At 37.1% G+C, this 24981-nt stretch overlaps 1 protein-coding gene across 7 annotated transcripts in view; it reads right to left on the bottom strand.

The window, feature by feature from the left end:
• Lar_1 (tyrosine-protein phosphatase Lar) overlaps positions 1-24981 on the bottom strand; it is a 643385-nt gene that overhangs the window by 79467 nt on the left and 538937 nt on the right. For all 7 annotated transcript variants that reach the window (XM_011178395.3, XM_011178396.3, XM_011178397.3 and 4 more), the window contains one exon: positions 5772-5872. In XM_011178395.3, the coding sequence (XP_011176697.1) occupies positions 5772-5872 (101 nt within the window). The remainder of the gene's footprint in view (positions 1-5771; positions 5873-24981) is intronic.

The raw sequence follows: 24981 nt of genomic DNA, 5'->3' as shown, positions 1-24981 counted from the left end.
AATTTCATTTAAATGTTGACCGCGGCTGCGTCTTAGGTGGTCCATTCGGAAAGTCCAATTTTGGGCAACTTTTTCGAGCATTTCGGCCGGAATAGCCCGAATTTCTTCGGAAATGTTGTCTTCCAAAGCTGGAATAGTTGCTGGCTTATTTCTGTAGACTTTAGACTTGACGTAGCCCCACAAAAAATAGTCTAAAGGCGTTAAATCGCATGATCTTGGTGGCCAACTTACGGGTCCATTTCTTGAGATGAATTGTTCTCCGAAGTTTTCCCTCAAAATGGCCATAGAATCGCGAGCTGTGTGGCATGTAGCGCCATCTTGTTGAAACCACATGTCAACCAAGTTCAGTTCTTCCATTTTTGGCAACAAAAAGTTTGTTAGCATCGAACGATAGCGATCGCCATTCACCGTAACGTTGCGTCCAACAGCATCTTTGAAAAAATACGGTCCAATGATTCCACCAGCGTACAAACCACACCAAACAGTGCATTTTTCGGGATGCATGGGCAGTTCTTGAACGGCTTCTGGTTGCTCTTCACCCCAAATGCGGCAATTTTGCTTATTTACGTAGCCATTCAACCAGAAATGAGCCTCATCGCTGAACAAAATTTGTCGATAAAAAAGCGGATTTTCTGCCAACTTTTCTAGGGCCCATTCACTGAAAATTCGACGTTGTGGCAGATCGTTCGGCTTCAGTTCTTGCACGAGCTGTATTTTATACGGTTTTACACCAAGATCTTTGCGTAAAATCTTCCATGTGGTCGAATAACACAAACCCAATTGCTGCGAACGGCGACGAATCGACATTTCACGGTCTTCAGCCACACTCTCAGAAACAGACGCAATATTCTCTTCTGTACGCACTGTACGCATTCGTGTGGTTGGTTTAATGTCCAATAAAGTAAACTGAGTGCGAAACTTGGTCACAATCGCATTAATTGTTTGCTCACTTGGTCGATTATGTAGACCATAAATCGGACGTAAAGCGCGAAACACATTTCGAACCGAACACTGATTTTGGTAATAAAATTCAATGATTTGCAAGCGTTGCTCGTTAGTAAGTCTATTCATGATGAAATGTCAAAGCATACTGAGCATCTTTCTCTTTGACACCATGTCTGAAATCCCACGTGATCTGTCAAATACTAATGCATGAAAATCCTAACCTCAAAAAAATCACCCGTTAATTTTGAAATAATCCAAAATTTGTTTTCAGAATAATTTAAAAATTCGTTTAAAAATCAAAATAATGGAAAACCTTGCCTACATTTGGGCACAATGATAATTTATTATATATTGACAAGACAACCTTTATCAAAGACGCAAATTTACTCAGAAGGAATGCTAATAGTGATGTTTGACCAGAGAGTTACTAACAGACTTTTTCTAACTATTTTACTAAATAGGGTAATGGAAAATATATTTGAATATATAAAATAGGAAGGTGGGTCCTTGTGACATCTACTACAGCGGCCATATAAAGGAGCGCAAATTTGGTGTTGGATTTGTGGTGGGAGAGAGACTCCGTCGCAGAGTCCTGGCATTCACCCCGGTGGATGAACGTCTAGCCACAATCCGCATCAAAGCGAGGTTCTTCAACATATCGCTGATTTGCGCCCACGCCCCAACGGAAGAGAAGGACGATGTGACCAAAGATGCTTTCTATGAGCGCCTAGAACGCACCTATGAGCGCTGCCCCCGCCACGATGTAAAAGTCGTGCTTGGTGATTTTAACGCCAGGGTGGGTAAAGAAGGTGTCTTTGGCACAACAGTCGGAAAATTCAGCCTCCATGACGAAACATCGCCAAACGGCCTGAGGCTGATCGACTTCGCTGGGGCCCGAAATATGGTCGTCTGTAGTACCAGATTCCAGCATAAGAAAATACATCAAGCTACTTGGCTGTCTCCTGATCGAAACACGCGGAACCAAATCGATCACGTTGTGATAGACGGAAGACATGTCTCCTGTGTTTTAGACGTGCGTACGCTCCGAGGACCAAATATAGACTCGGACCATTATCTGGTCGCAGCGAAGATACGCACCCGCCTCTGTGAAGCAAAGAATGCCTGTCAACAAACACAAGGAAGGTTCGACGTCGAAAAGCTGCAATCGCAACAGACAGCCACGAAATACTCTACTCGACTTGCACACCTGCTCTCTGAGAGCACTCATCAGCATCTCGGTATAAGGGAACTGTGGAACGGCATCTCAAACTCACTGCGTACCGCTGCAGCCGAAACAATTGGTTTTCGGCAACGACAAAAAACAAGCTGGTACGATGAGGAGTGCCGTCTCGCAGCGGAGAGAAAACAGACTGCCTACCTCGCAACATTGCAAACGACCACAACACGTGCGGGATGGGATAGATACCGAGAGCTGAAGAGGGAAGCGAGACGCATTTGCAGACAAAAAAAGAAAGAGGCCGAAATGCGTGAGTACGAAGAGCTTGAGAAGCTGGCAGACAGAGGGAATGCTCGAAAATTTTATGAAAAAATGAAGCGACTTAACGAAGGTTTCAAGACCGGAGCATCCTCATGTAGAGACCAAGGTGGTAATCTGGTAACCGATGTCCAGGGCATACTGGGATTATGGAGGGAACACTTCTCCGACCTGCTGAATGGCAGTGAGAGTACAACACCAGGAGATGGCGAACCCGATCCCCCAATCGATTACGATGGAACAGATGTTCCATTACCCGACCATGAAGAAATTCGAATAGCAATTACCCGCTTGAAGAACAACAAAGCAGCGGGGGCCGATAGATTACCGGCAGAACTATTCAAATACGGCGGCGAAGAACTGATAAGGTGCATGCATCAGCTTCTTTGCAGAATATGGTCGGAAGAAAGCATGCCTGACGATTGGAATCTCAGTGTGCTCTGCCCAATCCATAAAAAGGGAGATCCCACAATCTGCGCCAATTACCGTGGGATCAGCCTCCTAAATATCGCATACAAGGTTCTATCGAGCGTATTGTGTGAAAGACTAAAGCCCACCGTCAACAAACTGATTGGACCTTATCAGTGTGGCTTTAGACCTGGAAAATCGACAACTGACCAGATATTCACCATGCGCCAAATCTTGGAAAAGACCCGAGAAAAGAGGATCGACACACACCACCTTTTTGTCGATTTTAAAGCTGCTTTCGACAGCACGAAAAGGAGTTGCCTTTACGCCGCGATGTCTGAATTTGGTATCCCCGCAAAACTAATACGGCTGTGTAAATTGACGTTGAGCAGCACCAAAAGCTCCGTCATGATTGGGAAGGACCTCTCCGAGCCGTTCGATACCAAACGAGGTTTCAGACAAGGTGACTCACTATCGTGCGACTTCTTTAACCTGATGCTGGAAAAAATTATAAGAGCTGCAGAGCTAAACCGAGAAGGTACAATCTTCTACAAGAGTGTACAGCTCCTGGCGTACGCCGATGATATTGATATCATCGGAAGCAACAACCGCGCCGTTTGTTCTGCTTTTTCCCGCATGGATAAGGAGGCGAAGCGAATGGGTTTGGAGGTGAATGAGGACAAGACGAAATATCTCCTGTCATCAAACAAACAGTCGGCGCATTCGCGTCTTGGCTCCCACGTCACTGTTGACAGTCATAACTTCGAGGTCGTAGATAATTTCGTATACCTGGGAACCAGCATCAACAACACGAACAATGTCAGCCTCGAAATCCAGCGCAGAATAACTCTTGCCAACAGGTGCTACTTTGGACTGAGTAGGCAATTGAACAGTAAAGTCCTCTCTCGACGAACCAAAATCAAGCTCTACAAGTCGCTTATCATTCCCGTCCTGCTTTACGGTGCAGAAGCTTGGACGCTGTCAACATCAGATGAGACGACACTAGGAGTTTTGAGAGGAAAATTTTGCGCAAAATTATGGTCCTCAGAACATTGGCAACGGCGAATAACGCAGACGATGGAACGATGAGCTGTACGAGTTATACGACGACATTGACATGTTCAGCGAATAAAAAGACAGCGGCTACGCTGGCTAGGTCATGTTGTCCGAATGGACGAAAACACTCCAGCCCTGAAAGTGTTCGATGCAGTACCCGCCGGAGGAAGCCGAGGAAGGGGAAGGCCTCCACTCCGTTGGAGGGACCAGGTGGAGAGCGACCTGGTTACACTTGGGATCTCCAACTGGCGCCGAACTGCGAAGGAGAGAGACAGGTGGCGCACTATCGTCGATTCGGCTATAACCAGCTAAACGGTTGCAACGCCAATCACATACATACATATAAAATAACAGTTTAAGTAATTAAGGACTGAATCGTCGAACAAAATAAGCGAATTGAACTTCTACTGCATTCCTTGTCAGAATGTCTAAGGCTACACTGCATTAACTGTAGATAACTTTTTTTAGGATAGATAGGCTTAGGTTAGATAGTAATGAAATAAAAGTGTTGCCTACAATTAGGCGAATTGCTGAATATTTCAACTTAAATAAAAACTGTACAAATTAGTGAAGTTGAGCACCTCAAACAGTAGTGGCCAACTCTTCAGTTTGGAATGAATATATTATCAAAAAATTAATTTGGATACTTATTTTTGAGTTAGTCAACTATGGTTGCCTTCTTTTACATCATATAGCCTAAATGTAGGCAATACAGTGTTTTGATGGATCGAGAATAAAATGAAGTGTCACTGACTTCACTAGTTGAACTCTAGTTCGTCTTTTCTTTGTTCTGGGAGTTCTAACCGGTCACCGATTATCTACTGGACATAAGTGAGTTGTGTGTTAAAATCTTGCCTATTGTACTACCTTGAAGTTTTTTGAAAAAAGTAGATATATAAATATGCAATCCCTCTTAGAATCAGTACCTATATAGTAGCTTTAGCCAGGCAAACAAGTTGAAATTTCGATTACGAAACAAAGCACTTTAGGGGAGAGTTTTGATTCACAGTTAGGCTTTTTTGATATCAGTGTAAATATTTTCCTCGCGAACTAAACTAAGCCATGTTCTTATTTTCATGAAATAAAATCAGAAAATATTTCTTTGCAACTATCCGAGTGTGATCTTTCACCCCAGTTTCTTCAATATTGAACTGCTCCTTGGTCAGTTCCTTAGGTTTACTAGCTTCGGAAGTGTTTTGAGAACTTTGCTTATGCCTAAGACAGACATATGATTTCTGTACTACGATGTGTATACGATAAAAGCTCAAGAAACCATGTACCAGCATAGTGACACACATATAGTATTGTACAATGGTTACATCCATCAGCTGATACAAATAAATTCAAGCAAAATATAATTATGAATAACAGGCAGGAAAATTGATCCTGACTTAGTTATAATTTCAAGCAATCTTAAAATATTATTGTCCAATATAACATATTACATATTACATATATTTCACATATTTTTTTTTAATTTTGGTTTTTGATTTCAATTAATTTTGAATTTAATTTATTTTCTGTATGTCAAAATGTCAGAAAACATATGATTGTGGCAGAAGAGCTTAAAGCTTTCGGTGTGTTCAATGCAATGCATTGTAGTACATTTTACAACACCACAAAATTTCAATGGTTTCTAGAACTCTATTGTAGTAAGGAACACCATTTGCTTTGAAACAAAATTCGGAAAACCGGTGATACACATATGGTTTCTGAAGCACACTACAATATGTAGTACATGTTTGTCTCAGGTATTAGAGAAATACATAAATTTCCTAATATTCCTCGATATTTGTTTCGGATAATCAAGATTTTTTTCGTTTCAAAATAATTTTATCTACTTTATAGTATTTCTCGGTTTACTTACGGTCACTTGTCCATTTGGCGTCTCTGGCGGTTCCCATGTTATAACCATTGTTGAGGAACTCAGTGGTCGGACTTGTACATTACGTGGAGCGCTTTCCATTTCTGTAAATTAAAGAGCAAAAATTAAAATTTATTAATTTCTATACCAAGCAAAGGTTTTCTCCAAACAATCATTCGAAGAATATTTTAAAAAATCAATTAAAAGTAAACATAAAATTTCACTTTTCGTCAAACGAAACCTTTCTGAGTGATTGTGTATGTTTTGATGTGTGTGTAAATTTCCACTTTTCCTTTTGCAAAAAGAAACAAAAAAACACTTGCAAGGCATGCAACCCCTTACGTCAAGCCATCAATCATGCTATTAAAATTCAATTAAGTAATATACATTTCAACAAAGCGGCTTACGACCCTACTGGTGAGATATAATAATGTGCATAAGATGAATATCCATTTAAAATTGATTTTATCAATTATTTGCCTTATTAACACAAAAATTAATTCAATTAAAAACATATCCATTGACTTGGCGCCAAACGTCGGCTTTTATTACTTCATTTTCAATTTGTATATATGTCTGTATGTCTGTATGTATATATGTGTGCGTTTGTATATGTATTTTGACTTCTCCATTGAAATGCATTCGTCATTTCTTATTTTAACTTCAATTAGTCATTATGCCACTACAGCGTAACCGCAGCATCAATTACGTGCAATTAAAAATGGCACGAAGAAGAAGAAGCAGCAGCAGCAGAATACCCTCAAATCAATACCAGCACACGTATCAGCGTCAAGCAGTTAGCAGCTGTTGGCTGGCAGTTATATATGTGTGTAGTGTAGGGAGTAGTCTACTCGCAAACTCATACTTGGGTTCATGCCCTGAACTGTCAGCTGTGAAGCAGACAAGCCATAGCGAGAGTCAGCCAATCAACCAAGCGAATAACCACTTCCTCCACATCAAACATACATTCCTGCATACATACAGATATAGAAATGTAGTAGGAAACGGAAGAGGAAACAAAGAACCGCAATGCAATTGAAGCGCATAACTACACATAGGCACACACACACATACACATCTGATTTTCAACATTTGTTTGAGTGTAGTAGTGCGACTGTGACACGGGCAGGCAAATGGGCACATCAATTAATGATGACGCTCTGTTGTTGTATTGCACACTGTTCATTAATTGCTAATTAAAAAATACAAACCCACACACATATCTGTAAAAATCTGTATAACAACAACTACAACATTCAAGAATTTATAAATGCAGCAATTATGCGGAGAAAAAAAGTCGTGAGAAATATTCTGCGCTCTATTGAAAAGAAATCGAATTGCATTCAATTGCAAGTGGAGCAGCTAAAAAATGCAAAATATTTTATTGAAATGTAAAGGTATGCGATAACTGCAAAAAGGGCAAAAGTATGCCGATATTAAGAGTTCTAGTTGTACTTAAAAAAATCGAGGAAAATAACTGAGATGCTGCTGAGTAAAGTTTTATGAATTTTAATTGATAATGCAGTAAGTATTAGCAGAAGAAGAAGTGTGATAAAAGGAATAAAAATAATAATGTTTAGACTAAAGCAAAGTCTAAGTTTAAGTGGAAGTTACTTAAATTAAGTAATTTTCTGATATGAATAAAATTTTATAAGATAAATTGTAACCTTAAGCAGAGCGAATGCGTGCGGGCTTTCAAAAACAAAATATTGTACGACGTGGAAAACGTCAGAAACACCAAAAATAAAATCGGTTTACACGTCTACTTTCCATATAACTCAATTTTGAGTTCCAACTGATTCCTTCACTTTATAATATATACATTAGGAACTGATGAAGATAGCGGAATAAAACTTTATACAAATTCTGTATATCATCTGTGGCTTCACTTGTGGAAAAATTGTCGAAATCGGACTATAAGTTTTCAAGGCCCTGGATATCGAGCATGAAGAACTCAGCGCCTAATGGTAATTTTTCAGCGAAAATTTCGGTAAATCTCTCAGATATTTTAATTTAATTCAGAGGAAATTATTTTCTTCTAATAGTGTGTCTCTGTTTCAAAAATTATTAAAACCGGGTAATAAATACCCCTAGGTCCCATATACTTAATTAAAGGGTTTTTAAAAATACGGTGGGCTTTACTCCCCATATAGCGGTTATGTGAGATATCTTAGCGGAATTAAGTGAGCATATAGTCTTAAATTGAGTTGTAGGCATACTTAGGGTTAGGAGAGTCCTATTGTCCGCTTGGCTTACGCTTTTGTACTAATAATACCATGCGGTCTGAAAAACAATATTTCACAAATAATAGACTCTTTGTCGCAGAGTAGCATTTCTTTTTCATGTCGATTAAATTTCAATTAAAAATAAATGTAGATTTTATTTTGTATGGTAAATCGTTCTTAATAAGCGTTTTAATCGAGCAGAGGCCGGCTAATTGTAATAATTTTTCAATCGATAGCTTGGTCCTTGTATGGAGCAACAGGCAAAATAATCGAATAGTTTGGCAACATTTAGCTTTGTAAGCCTTTAACAGAAGAGAAATGTCAAGGGGTATTTGATTTGCATTGTGGTATGCAATGTAATGTAGTAATGTTCGAATATATGCACCACTTTCGAAAGGAGTTTTTCACAATGGGTGCTGACAGGCAAAGGCAAAGGAGACATATGGCAGATCTCCAATGAAATCTCCCTTAATGATAATCAAAGTGTAAGATTAATTGTAACTCAAATCTAATATTTTGTTTTAATTCTTCAAAGTTGTATATTGTTGTAAGTGTATTACTTTTAGTAAATAATAAGGAGAAATTTGTTATTTTTGAAATTAAATTTTTATTATTTGTTAAGAAATATAATTAATATTTAAATTGCCTTATAATTTAATCCCTCAGTATTTCGTTAAGTACCTTAAAGCATTAAAGCAAATTTATTATCTTCAAATCTCTGTAAAAATTTATGTTTTTCATTTATTTCGAAATTTTCGATCAAATAAATTTTTGAGCTGAGCTGAGTCTAGACACTCATTTAATGAAACAAATGACAAATTAATATTATTATTATACAAATTTTTGTATGTATTTATTTATTATATAACTTACATCAAGGCTATCATGTGTTGGATTTCGAAAATATTGAAATTATTTTATTATTTGAACTCTCTAAATATAGGATTATTTTTGCATATATGGTATATATATAGTGCGTGTATAACATACTCTTTTAATTAAGAGAACTCCCGCGTGTGGTTAAACTAACACTAAAATGAGCCTTTATGTAGGCAACAATAATAAAAATAATACTTGAAAAGTGCCTGCAATTAGGCTACACATTTAGTAATTTTTGTTGGAAAGGTGAATATTTCTGGTGTTTTGTTAATTTTATTACGAAATAAAATATTATATTGTTGTAATATGAATTCAAATTTTTAAATGGATCTTTTTAATAAATTTAGTATTTAAAGAATTTCTTTCTTAATGAATTTTAAATATGACAAACAAATATTTAATTATTAAAAGCAAAAGCTAAAAGATGAAAATGATGGTGATATATAGTATATTTTAAATAAATATTGAAAAGAAAAATAGAAAATATTTAGAGATTTTCATGACAATTTGTATTTCCAAATAGTGTTTAATATTGGCCGTTTTTCAATAGATCGATTAAATCGTTTTATATCGATCTTGGACATTTGCGTCAACATTAACCCAACAAAATATTTGTAGAGATCTGTTTGCATCCCAAACTTATTCTCAACTGAAAAAATGTCACTTTTTGAGCCGAATTCTCGACATTTGCAGGGTCAGAAAGATGTTCAAAAGTAGTAGCTAGCGACGGCCAACATTTTGAATAACATTTTTGTAACAGTTTTTATACAAAAAAAAGCTTTAAATTTACAAAAAAGAAAGCGGCGTAAGCAAAGTTGTAGAACCTAATGATTAAAAAAAAAAAAATAATTAAAAACACTAATAGTATAGTTTTTTTTATAAAAAAAATATTTCATTGCACTTCCTACCCAGATACGACAAAATTTATTAAAATTTTCCACACAAAATATCAATATGTGGAAAAGTTCAAATATAATTTCCATAAATATTTTCCACACTCTCCTATAAAATACCCCAAACAATTTAACACATTTAAGAACTTTCACAGAGTAGTATCCAAAAATTTATGACGCTAATTTAAGTTTTGCACTCTCTCAATAGTTTCGGATGTGAATTTTCAACAAAATGCCACCAATACACTAAGCCAAGTACAAACACCGTTACGACTACAAGCCAACGCATGTAACCGTATATGCCGAGCAAATACTTGGCAATTAATTTTATGCGCGTACTTCTACATGGCATATCGCCTATATGTATGCTTCTTTATGCGTTGCTGTTGTGTACTTTTAGGCGTTAGTGGCAAAAGTTTGTACCAAAAAGCAGTTTTGTCTTTGCAACGCATGAGTTTCCATGCGCAACTTTTCTGCTTGCCAAACAAACAACAAATAATGTAGCGGTGCTTTGGTGGAGGAGTTTAAAGGCGGTAAGGAGGTAGATAGCTGTGCTCACTGCACGGCTAAGCGACCGCAAAGGTACAGCTAACGCTGCGGCCTTTATACATGCACTATACGCGCTATATGCTAGCGCATCAGCATGCGTGTTTGTGTGTGTTTTAAGTTTTGAAATTTTCGCTATAATTTATTTGTATTGCCCTCCTCACATGTGTTTGCGTATTTTCGAGCGCACACTTTAAGCGAAAGTTCCAACTATCTCTCATCGTTTGCGAGCGCGCCAAACTCTCAAGTACAAGTATAATAAATATTTAGAGTCACAAAATTGGCAAGAAGTTATTTTTGCTAAGCGAAATTAGTGCCAAATAGGATTAAGGAACAATTTTCTGGTGACAGCATGTATGGCTGTATATGTACATATGTGTTGCCAAAATGTGGTTTGAAGTTTGTGCAGCTGCATTGAAGTTTCACAAGTTATTCGAGATAAAAACGATTTGTGTTGCATAATTTTGTTTGAACGCAGAATTCAGGTGAAAATTTTGTGATATAAAATTAATTGCTTTCTTAAGTCAACAAAATTAGTGCACACTTATGGGTGCGTTGGTGGTTTGAGTTGCAGAAATATGTTTGTTGCAAATATGAGCGATTTTGGCGTAATTTTCTTTGCCTCATGAGCTATTTACATATATTAAATCGAAAAAAACAATCAGTTTGTTTGTCTATAGAGCACATATCATTGCAGTAGAGTATTCCGCCTAAAGGTATGCTTCTTTTAAACGTTTTTTTTCTCATATCAACCTTAAAACGTCTCTGCCTAAACCGATGGGAACTTTTTGTAAGAAATATCATCCGAAATGTTGCAGATAATACAAAAATGGTTGATCCGCCGTAGGTGAATAGTAGTGATTAAAGCATTTCACTACCGGTGATTTTTTCACTGTGATTGAAAAATCGCATATAGCAACTGCGATCAACTTTTGTTCAATAATTTTAGTTCTATCAAAGTAGCTATAGAGAAGTTCAGTGCTTTTGTTCGATGACAGTACCTATGGAATTCAGCGATTCTGTAGATTTACTACCAAAAATTTATTAATTAGTTAATTGTGATTATAAGAGAGTGCGCGCCTGGGCACTCTAGTATCCTCGGGCGCTTCAACTTCATTCCGAGGCTACTGGACAACCATCATGTCGACGAGCCCTACCATGGCGATCTCTTCTCTGCTCTTATACCTTCAAGAGAGGGTTGGGTGGGTAGGAGTCGCTGCAGGAGAGGCGCGGTAAGCTTCTTTACGGATGGGTCGAAGTTAGCGTGAAAGGTTGGGGGGAGTTTATTGTCCGGAACTTCTTATCAACTTCTGCTTCAGGCTTCCGGAATACTGTAACGAGTTTCATGCGGAAGTGGCGGCCATAAAGGTTGTTTTCAGCAGCTTTCAGAGAGGTGACGATCCACTCTGATAGGAGAGCGGCAATATTAGCCTTAAGCTCAATGACTGTGCGCTTCAGGCTGGTAAAGGATTGCCAGTCCTCGCTATCAGTTGCATCGGAGCACTTCGCTATCATACTAGTTAGGGTGCCTGGCCACAGCGTAATTGGAGGAAACTGCAAGGCTGATGAGTTTACTAGGATAGACACTAGGGTCTCACTTACAGTGGAATGGGAGCAAATAGGAGCGCCGCTGTCCTCTTTCAACTTGCTTCTGGATGAATGGGTCCCAGCCGAACTGAGCAGGCGCTGGACAGTCACTAGCACTTGTTCTGTCGCAAGATCATTCTGGCCCAAAGTAAATCGCAAGAGGTGAAGGTCAAACTCTTTGCCCTAAACAAGGTCAAAGTTATAGGTGTTCTAATGGGCTATTGTCCCATCGTGATTTACGCGGTCAAATTAAAAATTTTACCGGAGCTAGCTGCACAAGCTGCCTAGAAGAAGGTGAGGTGAATTCTCTAGAGGTCTGTGAACGAGAAAAAATAGTTGGAGCTCAAATCGGAATATTACGGTGGAAGTGGAAGCAATTTTAATTGAATTTTTCTAAGCTAAAAATTTTAGAGGCGTTAGATTTTCGAAAAAATACTCTTCTTATTTAAATAGCAGATACCAAATTTTCATTTCAATATAGCGGAAGTGATTAGCCAAATAGTTCAAAGACGTCCAACAAATACTGAGTACTCTGTGTACATATGTTAGCCATGCTTTGGTAAAACTCTGCAGTTCAAATAACTGTTATTCAAATATACAACCACTCAAATGCATTCAGCGCTTCGAATATGTTCACTTTCTAGTCGCCAGCATGCATACATTTTGATTTTTGTTACTTGCTGCTACGTCTCACATATCTATCCATCTGTCTAAAATATCAGCTCCTCTTATCTACTGCATTAGTCGTCTCTTCTTCCTTTCCGACGGCAATGTGTCCATTTTGTTCGTTCAATTGTGGCGCTTTTGATTCATTTTGTGCGTTTTATTGTTCATTTGTCATTGGTTTGCCCGCTGTAGTGTTCAAATGTCCAGCAATATCTGTGCATTTCTACAAATATTCGTCGTATGACTCGTGCATTTTCTGAGTGGCATTCGAGTGGTGAATGTATGTGTGTTTGGTGCGCGCATATTACTTGTCATTCATGGCAGTCGACTTTCTCATGCTATGCTCATATACAGATTTAATCATATATGTATGAGTATTAGGGTTGTTCTAAAATTTGAATACAAAGAGTTTTGAAGAAATCTTGGCTCTAAAAGCTTTTGAACGTATAAAGTCCGTATATTTTCTGAGTAAGTTGTTAAATTACGGTTAAGGTTATGTTACGTTTACATTTAAGTTACGTATACGTTTCAGTAACATTTAAGTTACAGTTACGTCCAAGTTATGTTTTAGTCTAAGTTGAGGTTACGACTAATTTATGGTTACGTCGAAGTTATGGTTACGTCTAAGTTGAGGTTACGTCTAAGTTACGGTGTTACGCTAAGTTACGTTTCAGTTACGGTTACGGCTAAGATATCGTTACGTCTAAGTTACGGTTATGTCTAAGTTATCGTTACGCCAAAGTTATGTCTATGTTAAGTTACAGTTATGTCAAAGTTATGGTTACGGTTACGTCTAAGTTATGTTTACGTCTAAGTTACTTTCCTGTTACATTTATGTTGCGGTTATGTCTAAGATATCCTTACGTCTAAGTTATGGTTACGCCTAAGTTACGGTTACGGCTACGTTAAGTTAAAAATTAGTAAAAATTTTATATGCAATAATTTGATAATCGAAACAAAATATGAATCATCCTAAAAATTAAGTTTTCGGTTATCCATTGTAAATAAATTTCCAAAATTTATGCCCCACCCTAAAGTAAATGTTGCATTATTTGTTTGTGCATTCGCATTTTGCATTCATAATGAACGAAATTGATTTGTGAAAATGTTTGCATTTGCAATTGCCATATTGACGCGTCGCACAAAGGCTGCAGAATGACGGCAGAGAAAAATGTGAAAAAACGCAAAAAAAAACAAAAACAAAAACAATATAAAATAAGGAGATACACGCGCGTTGTTGACCGCAAATTTCGCTGCACATTTCACATTCATTCAAACATGCCGTTCATTGCAACGCATTACACAGCATTTTTGCCCGCAGCAAGAGGGTTGCACACTTTTGCATGTTCGTGCCATAATAATGTTACGCTTGCCATTGTCCATTGTTCGTTGTAGTCATGTTCGTTGTGTTCCGTCATCATGCGCTGGTTCTTTTCGCTTCAGCAAACGCTCTATGCGCTGCGTAAAATAATATTTGCTTGTCTCATTTGCGTTTTCGCATTTCGAAATGATATCCGACCGTTGTTGCCGCTTTTTAGGCACGCTTGTTGTTGTTGCTGCTGTTTTTGTGTGTGAATTTTGTGCGGAAATTGTAGTTTATTTGCTGTTTGTTTGCTACATTAGTTGCATTTGTAGTGTGGCATGCGGTCGGTCGGTCGGTGGTGGTGGCGCGTTGCATCATTGCTGCCTCATATGTTGCATTGATTTCTATTTGCTTTGCAAATTAATTGTTTGTACATTTTTGGTTTGTCGGCAGCAATTGTAGCAGCGTGTAGCGTTGGAATGTGTTAATATGAAGTTGGCGGCAGCATAGAGGCATAGTAGAGTGAATTTGCAGCGACCTACAGTGCGTATGCGTGATATTTTGAGAATTTTTCAGTGATAATGAGAATGCATCTGCGGTGGATATGTGAGAAATTTTGAAACAAATGCTGGAATAATTCTCATGCATTTTTAGTGCATTTAAATTAGGCAACGGTGAGGTAGCTCTTCTAAGTTTTTGTAAATAATTTAACAACATTTGAAGGCATATTTCCTAAGTTTTAATTAATATGCCTCTTTTAGACATTACTTTGACTTTACTTTGATAATATAAATGTTTGCATTCATTGGTAGAAATATTTTTAACGAAGGAAGGTTTTGTTGTGCGTTTGGTGGGATTGGAAGGGAATCTTCCACTATGAGCTGCTCCCATATGGCCAGACGCCTAATTCTACCATCTACTGCGAACAACTGGGCCGCTCGACCAAAAGCGTTCCGAAATGGCCAACAGGAAGGATGTAGTGTTCCACCATGACAACGCCAGACCACACACTTCGTTGATGGCTCGTCAGAAGCTACGTGAGCTCGGATGGGAGTGAGCCAAGTGATTACCACCTATTCCTGTCCATGGCGAACGCCATTGGTGGTGTAAAGTTGCACTTAAAAGAGGCTTGGGAAAAGTGGCTGTCCGAGTTCTTCGCAAATAAGGATGGAAACGACTATCGAACGAAATGGCATTGAATAAAGAGCAAAAAAGCGGAAGGAAGATATTTGCCAAACTAATATTTACTAAACAATGACCTACTGACGATCTGTTTAATTGGTTGAAAATTATCAATTTGGCATTAAAAACGACCATTGTTTTACCTAAAAAACGACACTTTTTTCAGAATTACGCCATTTTGGTAATTTTTGAGATACATATTTGTATAGGAAATACCTTCAACTTCAATAACCTTTTTGAATTGTTTTGTTTCAGCTACTCATTTGGCCGGAATTACATAATTCCGTTATTTTTCAATATTCTTGTAAAAATTTAAAATCTTAAAAATAGCTGAAAATATACTATATTATGTTAAAAAAATTTCGAAAAATTCCATCGAGAACTTTCTTTAAAAAAAATTCCCGAAAATCGCCTAATTTTTCATGAGTTACACTGGTGGCCATACCAGCGAAATTTTATATATTTATTATATTTATTATAATTTTTATATTCTTTATTGAATTTTAAACTAATTATGTGCGCTTTGTTTACGATAATAACTATAATTTGTGAAATATTTGCGTATCTAAAATTAATTATAATTTGTTTATTGAGGTGCTATGTTCCACCTAGGAACTACGGTAAAATATATATGTGACCTGGTCTACGAAAAGGGAACTAACGTGCGAAAACTAGTTTTCTGGCAAACAGCTGTTAACAATAAACAACTCTCATCTTCCATCCGAATCAACTTAAAAGTGAAAATTAATTTTTAGACACCTAAGCCCCCTTTCCGTAGACCAGGTCACATATACATATGTACATCGTGCATCAAATTTTATAAGATATTTTTCGTGTTATTTTAATAAACTCAGCTCAGGCTCAATCTTTTTTGTCTATATATAAAATCCAAAACACTACTTTTTGGTTATTCGAACAGTAATACAACCTTTATAGAATTTAATTACCGAATATTGCGTCGCCATGGCGTATGAGTGACATTTCAAAATATTTTTCTGCTTCTGTCTAAGTTAGTTATCAATATTCTACCATTTTAGATATTCTAGTTTAGAGAAAATATAATTTTCAACCCTTTCTCTATACATGAATTTCATAATTTGCACCACTTGCAACCCAGGAAAAAGAAATTTAGTGACTATCAGACCGTATCTACCGGGCGTATGAGTGATATTAGCATCGATTGCTTCGTCTTTGCTTTAAGTTAGTCATCAAATTTGATTTATTTAGATATCCTAGTTTTGATAAGATTGAATTGAATTTCTTTTATTGCTTTTGTTTCCATCCAGCAATGATAAATCTAACAAATATGTTGCGCTCAACAGTGCGTATGGGTGATCTTTCGAATGATTAGTTAATTGCAGAATATTTATGCTACTTTAGTCTGTGATCCATAGAGACTTGTTTAGTAATAAATTCTATAAAGAAAGCTAAGTAACGGTACTTTTTAAAGTGAATGATTTCATATAATTAAGCACCTACAAACGACTACTCCTTGTGGAAGTATTTTCTCACGGAGGAAGTTTAAAACATTTTTCATCTCGAGGATGCCTTTGCTCGTTATTCTTTTTTTAAGGAGAGTCTTCTCTGACGGCTAAGTTTAAAGTCATTTTCGGCTATTTTATATATTCATATCACGTCGAGAACTCGAGAAAAATTTCGATACTTTTTATTTTTATTTTAAGAAAACAATCCTTTGTCGTTACTTAGTTTACCAGAGAAATTTTAAATCACAACGCTGCATGCAAAACTCATACAGCCTTCATGTAGACATGCACAAACATACATACAAACCACTTCGTGATAAAGTGCATTTTGTATGCCAAGCCTGCACAGTGCTCTAAGTATAGCTCAATGGTAAGCTAGAATATTTACCATCCACACAGCTAGGCAGGTGTACGGCAGGCAGCTGCTTGTATTGACCATTGATAATGCGTGTTCGGCTGGCAAACATGTGCCACACATGCAGGCATATCGTACGCGTCCAAGTGTACAAATGGCACCCGCACTATAGCTTTATCTTTGGTAGCTGCTTGCGTGGTCGGGGTCAAATTGGTAACTGTGCCTGGCCGCTTGCATTATGCAGGCTGCTGTGCTACGTAGTCTTTTTTTCCGTTGCACGTACGCCATGGCCACCTGAGCAGGCAGCAGGATCAATATGCCTACGGTGTACAAAGTTTGTTTGTCCACTTTGGTATTTTGGTAACTCACTAGCATGTATGGTAGGTGTAATAGCTGAAGTTTTACCCTTTTGATTGCATACTTTTAGGTAAATTTTGAGTCTTTAAGTTGCTCTAACATTTATTGTATTTCATAAAAAAATGCATTTCATAAATGTATATAAAAAATTTCTAAAATATGCGTTATGAAAACGAATTATTATTCTAAAATCAGAAAAATTCTACTATATGTAGGGTGGTTTTATAATTTTTTTGACCACAGCGCCATCTAGCTGGTCAGTCGTTAATTACAGAGAAATATGAAATATCTTATGTTGTGAACTAATGAAACAACTATGAAATTGCTGTTCTACAAATTAGCAATTGGAATACACGTAAGACTGAGAATAAAACCTCGAGTTCGATGTATGCTTAATTCATAGTAGGTGCTTCAAATAATATTTCGCAAAGGCAGAATCCTGTAGAAAAGTGACGTGTTAATCAGGACAGTGACATTCAATTCACAGAGTTTTGTGAGAACAACAAACTTTTTAGGGATTTTTTTCGTTCTTAAATTTATGAGCTTAGTATAGGTTAAGGGGTAGATCTCCGCAGATGCAGATAATCTCACTTAGCCAGACTCGATTGTCCATTGTGACACCGGGAAAACTCCTAACGAATCACTAAAACCTGTATGATGCGACAAAGCGTTTGGACTCTATAATAAAGTTCTTAAGTCGCCTAATGTCGATTCCAGTCACTTCGCTGGATTCGTCGAAGATATACCTACCGAGGTGCTTTAATCTCAGTCTGGCGAAAGCTGGTCATTGAAGGAGGTAGTGCTTGGACAATTATTCTTCACCTTCCTTCAAATAGCTTTGGCAACAAGCGTCTGACTTGATCCCTAGCCTCACCGCGTGTGTGCCAATTGGGCAATGGCCAGTAAGCATTCCACTGATCGCGGAGAGATGAGCGACAGTAGTTGTAAAGACCGTTAGCGGTCCACAGTGGCCAGAAAGGCCTTGCTACTTTTCTCCAACCTTTCGTGAGCTCACTCGAGGACAGTGTGTCCAGTGCTCTGGCGCAAGTGTATCACAGACTGCCCACACGTTTCCACTAAGGCGTCAATGATGTTAGGAGAGAGGGAGGGCACCTCTTGCAAGCTGATCCGCTTTGCAGTTTCCAGAGATTCCGCGGTGACCGGGTATCCACACAAGTCGGATTATAAAGATTATGTGCTTACAATGATATTATTTCACTACAGTTGACCTGCCATTTTCGAAATTTTATCAAAATTGTTTTAAGCTAAAATCTGGCACTTGTTACAGACATACATACATGAATGTTGTTTAAGAAATTTGCGTTCACCTATAACTACAGAAGAGAGAGACATTTCGTTTAGAAATTGTGAAAAATGGGAATTGTATTGATTGGCTCTTGGCGAAACGCACTAAAAGCACTAAAAATAGAAATTTGGCATGCATAAAAGCAGCAACAACAACTACGAAAGCATACAACAACAGTGTAACCATTGCAATAACAACAACAATAATGACATTCTTAACCCTTTGTAGCATCATGTGACAGATATGTTACAAACCCTTTTAGAGGGCACAAAACATAGGAAAATTAATTTTTCCCTTTTAAGTATGATATACCAGCACTGTCAAACTCCGTATTTTTCAATTTTAAAATTCTCTGGTTTATTATGTATTGGCATCATTTATAAAACGGTACTTTCTTTTTCGCTATGGTAAAGTTAGTGAATGCACGTGCTTGCAATTACCGAAAAGATAAAAATAAGAAAATTTTCAGTGTTTTAATAAAATATTTAGTGGAAAAGTTCAGGTACGTTCACTATTATGTTTAATTCCTATAAGATAATTCAAAAAATGTTCACTAATACAATATATAGTGAAGTTTAGGTTTGTACCATTTCTGTAACATTGAGTAATAAGGTAATAAGCAAGCGATGGCACGTTCGTCTATTTTATCTATTTTTAGACCTTGCAGTGTCTAATGCTTGGCTCTTATACAAAAGAGCTCATAAAGAAAAAAAAAATAGAGGGCAATCAGTTGTCATCTGCTGATTTTCGTTTAGAAGTTGCCACGGTGTTGTGCAAATTGGGTACAAAGTCCCCTATGAAACGAAGTTCAATTCCTCTTCGTTTCAAGATACAATCTAAAAAGCATAAGGGCCCAGCCCAACATGTTCCTACTATGGCAGTTTGGCAAGATCAAGTTGGACACTGGCCGGTATGGGCAGAAAAACGAATTCGTTGCAAGCGTCCAGGATGTGTTGGAGTATCACAAACGGTATGTGAAAAATGTGTTGTGACTTTATGCTACAACAAGCAAAACAACTGCTTCAAAGAATTTCACACTTCTTAAAAACATGTAAATATTCACGAAATACAAATATTATTATTGAGCTTAGAGACGTTGTTACATAACGTGACATATCTGTCACATACCCTTTTTTGTTGTTTTTCACCCAAAAAAAAAAAAAAATTTGTTTAAACTATAAAACACGTATTTCATTTCTATCCGAAATCTATTAGAAACGATACAGTTTTTCCGTTTTTACTTAGTTGAGTTATAAAGGGTTAAATGCATGCTGGTCGATGTGAATGAAATGGTATTGGCATGTAACACTTAATACCGTTATTCAACGGCTCATTGCATGCTTGCTTGCTATTAACCAGCAGCTCGAAAGCATGCTTGTGTATGTACTTCTACTGCGTAACGTTGTAAAATATTCAATGAACCATTTGCCAATTGCAGTATATTGGAATGATTAGAGGGCTGCCATTAGTAGAAGAAGTAAGACGTCCCAGCGCAAAGGTGGTCTAACACCCACATAATATACCAAAAAGGCAACAGAGTAAACCCATTGCCTTTGTAAGCCCGCTTGCCGTGTGAGATTTGGTTTTTCCAAAAATGTGCATGCCACTCGCACCATGAAGGCAATGACGAAAATGGTAATCGTTGGCATTGAAGCGACGCGTTCGCATACGCCATCTAACAGCAACAAGAACAACAGAGAGGACAATAGAAAAACCCCGTTATACAACAACACGGGCAATGGTGGCAAACGCTACGGGTTGGACGTGTTGAAGGCGTTATGTAAATCTTGAAGTGTGGGAGGGAAGAAATCGGCTAGAGTAGAACACAAAGCTGGTGTGGGCAGCCGACAGTGTTAGATGTTTGAATACTACAGTATTTCCGCGGGAAATTGAATTATGGTTGATTATTTTTGGCGAGTAACGATAAGCTGATCAACAGCTGATTCAGATTAGGTGGTTTCTGAACAATATTTTCCCCAATTTAAATTATATGCTTGGTTAAATTTTATTAAATTATTATAGAAATACGTAATTTATAACATATATATTAGGTCAGCAAATATCTCCCTTCCGATTTTTTGCTCTTCATTCAATTTTTTATAAAAAGTGTTATAGTGATCGGATTTAGTTCAAATGTGCGCCGCTTCGTTCGATAATCTGTTTCCATCTAGACGGCAACTTCATAATACCCCCTCGCAGAAGCGCCCCTCCTTATATGCGAAGAATTCGGACGGCCACTTTTCACAAGTCTCTTTTGATTTCAACTTTGGATGCGATAAAATCTCCCATCCGAGCTCCCGAAGCTTCTGACGGGTCATTAACGAAGTGTATGGTCTGGCATAGTTCTGTTGATCAATTCTGTACGCTTCTGGTCGATCGCCTGATGGTAGAATTAAACGTCTGACTATATGGGAGCAGCTCATAGTGTTCCAAACCTTCCTGGCCAAGTTAATCCCGGCTCGGCCCATGTTTGGGACGATTCACCAGCCTTCGACCACGACTGTTTTCGCTTGATATTGTTGTATGTGATCCATTTTCCGACGCCAGCCATCATACTCTTCAAAAATGGATCGAGCTCGTTCCTTTTCAGCAGCAGGCGTTGATTTAAATCATGCGGCAAGAATTTTTGCCACAAGCCGGTCTAACTCGATGTTGTCCATGATTTGATCGGTATTCGTCGTCACAAGTCTTCCACCGGCTGGCTTATCCATGGTGTCGTTTTCACCCGCTCTGAATGTTCGAAACCATTCCTCCGCAGTTCGAAGTGATAGAGTACCATTCCCCAAAAACACCATTAATCTCACGGAACGTTTCTCTAGCGGATTCGCCTTTAACGAAGGGAAACTTTAAAATAGCGCGAATTTCGGCGTTAGTAAACTCCATGATTACACGTCTATAACTGTTGAACGCAATATCCAAACTAATCATGCATATCGTCGTTTTGTAGGTCATGTCAGACCTTTCAAAGATGTATTGTAGCATTGCCAGATAAGAGCTTTGTAGCACACAGCCGAGAAATTCAAAAGACAAAAAGGCGAAAGGGAGATATTTGCCATCCTAATATTTTCTTTTTTCTGATAAAATTGTGAAATTAAGCGAAATATCAAAAAAAAAAAAATTAAGAAATATCGATTAATCGGTTTTCCAATAATTTCAACAAAAAAAGTTAGTCTCAATTACCCAGTGAACACTGTACCGCCTGCACGCAGACTAGCTGCTTATACTTACAGTAACACTAAGAGCAAACCCGCAAAATACTGCCGTTACTTGAGCTAGCCACATTGGCTGCAATTTCGACGATTTTCGTCGATTGCGTTGCGTAAGGCCGTTGGCTGCTTCTGAGCGGAGCGGTAGTGATTAGTTACACTTGCGCTACCACACTGTTATATTGACGAAATGAAGTGGTATGCGGCAAATAGCATGTGTGTGTGTGTGTTTGAAGTGCTCTGCGGCTTCGTAATCGCCAAGACCTCATATGCCATGTAACGTGCTCAGCTGCAGCTTCAGTTTGGGCTTGAGCAACACCGCTTTACACAATAAGCCAACGAAAGGACTCTTTAATAGCGTTAACAGTCTTAATGCTAGTGATTTGTAAATGCCATTGTTGTTGTTGTTGTTGTTGATGTCTTTGCTCGTTTGTTGGTCTTTTACCAGCAATTTGCGGTTGCAATTTATGCAAGACATTTATGCGAAAGCTACTGAGAATGTAGTGGTGTATAGCGCGTGTACAGGGTTTAAATTCTTTTCTATCCAAAAGTTGGGTTAGTTTTCTTGCGGTGTGTTGTGGAAACAATGAGGTTGTTGTTATATAGACACTTGCGGCAATGTTATGAGACGAGTGCGAATGAATTTGTTTTAATTAAAATCGAAGTGAGTTAATTTTGGGTAAAAAATTTTGAAAAAAAACTTTCTCAGAGTTGGATAAAGCTTTCTTACTACTGAAACTTAAAAATAATTATTTGAAAGGGTTTAATGTTTAACTGCTTTTTAGAATGAATGATTAGAAAGCTTTTTAATAGTTATGTGATATATATTTCTTTTATATTAATTTTGAAAAAAAGCTTTTGCAGAAGTTAAAAAAACGTTTCTTATTACTGTTATTAAGGCCTTTAAATTTTTTCTTTGAAAGAGTTGAACTTTTAAAGCTTTTTAGAGAGTGCGTAAATGTTGAAGCTTTTTAGTATGCTTAGAAAGCTTTGTTGATGTTTTTAAAAGCTTTTCTTCCTACTCAAACTTAATGAGCTTTCACTATTTTTAATATAAGTGAAAGGCTTCTTCGGAATACATTTTTGTTTTGTGTTTTTTTTAGTACTGAAAGTTAATAAGCTTTCATTATTATTTATTGTGATTAAAAAAGTTGTTTAAAGTTTATTTGTTTAAAGGCTGTTCGAGCTACTGAAAATTGTGATCTTTCACGTTCTTTAAATATATTCGAAAAGATTTTTTAGCTAGAGTTGATTTTTAAAACATTTTTTATTACTGAAATTTAATAAGCTTTAAAATATTTTGATTGCGTTTAAAAAGCGTTTGCATGGTTGATTTTTTCAAACGCTTTTCTTATTACTGAACCTCAATGAGCTTTCACAATGAATTTGAATTACGATTGAAAAAACTTTTTCGGAGTTAATTTTTTTAAAACGCTTTACATTTTGGTTTAATTTTTTTCAGTATTGAAACTCAATGAGCGCTCACTATTTTTATTATTTTTATTTTTAATGGCTGTCCTAACTACTGAAAAATAGTTATCTTTCACTCTTTTTAAGTCTTTTAAGTTCTTTTATTATGTTCGAAAAGTTTTTTCAGAGTTAATTTTTTAAAAGCTTTTTAACACTGTAATTTAATAAGCTTCACATATTTCGATTGTATTTGAAAAAGCTTTTGCATGGTTGATTTTTTCAAAAGCTGTTCTTATTACTTTAATTTTATTCAAAGAGCTTTCACATTTTTTTATTACGACTGAAAAAGCTTTTTTGAGTTAATGTTTTTAAAAAGTTTTTTTTTTTGCTAATGAAATTTCAGGAGCTTTCACTATTAATAACAGCTTGAAAAAGCGTTTGCTGTGTTGATTTTTCTAAATGGGTATTATTATATTTTTTTTTAAGAACGAGTACCTTATCATTTTAAAAGTTTCTAGCGAGAGCTTCTTCCAAAACCTTTTTGACCATATCGTGTAAAAAAAAATTAAAATTTGTATTTTCAAGTAAACTTAAAATCAACTAAAATATTATACAAAATTGAAACATAATATGTTTGTTACTTCCTAGGCAAAATGTTTTGCTTTAAGTACCGTAAATTTGTTAGCATGTTTCAAAAAACTTTAATGGGCACAAAAAAGTTGCAACCAAATTTAATTAGCCATCTTTTCTCTTGCGGCCAAAGTCAACCCGGACAAAAAAAATTTCGATGACTAACTTTTTAATTATCAAAAGCTTTACATAAATTCCATAAAACGACGCATCAGCGAAGGTGTGTAGGAAAAAAATTAATTAACTTCGCCAAACCGTTGTGTCATTGCAGTGAAAAGCCACAGAAAAAATTAGTTTTTGGCAAAGTAAAAAGGTTAGAAAAAAATACCGAGAATTTTATGTAAAAAACTGCAAACGTCAACCGCAGCAGGAAGAGCCAAAAGATGACCACACAAAAAACACCGAAATAAAGTGTTGGCGTGAGACGGCGGTGGACGCCAAAATTGCAGTATCACTGCCAATAAAATGTAACAACGGTAATCCCAGCGGTGTTGCAGCTACTAAAGGTAACGTAAATTCTGCGTTGTACGGCGAGAAATAATGCGAGTACGAGCAGCTGGGCCACGTTGCCAACTGGCGGCAAAAAGGAACAAATAAGCTGGACAACAACAATTGTTTATGGCTATTATAGAGTTGGGTTGCCGCCAATGGGTTGATAGAAGGGGTAAAGGGTTGAGGGTTGAAGAGAATGAGTGGCGGAACAGTTAGGTAGCGGAAGTAAGGGCTACAGAGGAAGAGTGAGGGAGAAAAAGTGAGATTGGGAAATCACCATGCTTTTAGCTGCGCGAACAAAAGTTGCCGATATTTAATGAAAAGTGATAGAACCACATAGAAAAAGTGTTAATCTGGAATACAGCTAGAACTTTCAAATTGGTTAGTATTGAGTAACGAGTTGTATGTGTGCAGTTATAAAAAAGATAAGCGATGATACAAGACCACAGAGAAGCAGTGAGAGAAAAAAATATGTAAGTCCCAGTAGCAGAAGCGAAAAGTTAAGCAAAGCAGCGGAAAAAAATATCCAACAACACAACAGAAGCATTGTAAGCAAATTTATAGATTACAACAATAACAAAAAAAAAATCACAAAATAAAAATCAAAATGCAATCAACGCAACAGCAGCAGCAGAACGAAAGCATAAAATTGAATGAAAACTTTAAGCACAAAACACAGAATACAGAAAAGC

Source organism: Zeugodacus cucurbitae, chromosome 3, assembly GCF_028554725.1.
Source record: "Zeugodacus cucurbitae isolate PBARC_wt_2022May chromosome 3, idZeuCucr1.2, whole genome shotgun sequence".
In the NCBI taxonomy this organism is placed as follows: domain Eukaryota; kingdom Metazoa; phylum Arthropoda; class Insecta; order Diptera; family Tephritidae; genus Zeugodacus; species Zeugodacus cucurbitae.
Note: the sequence above shows the minus strand (reverse complement) of the source record. Positions and strands in the feature narration are given on the sequence as shown.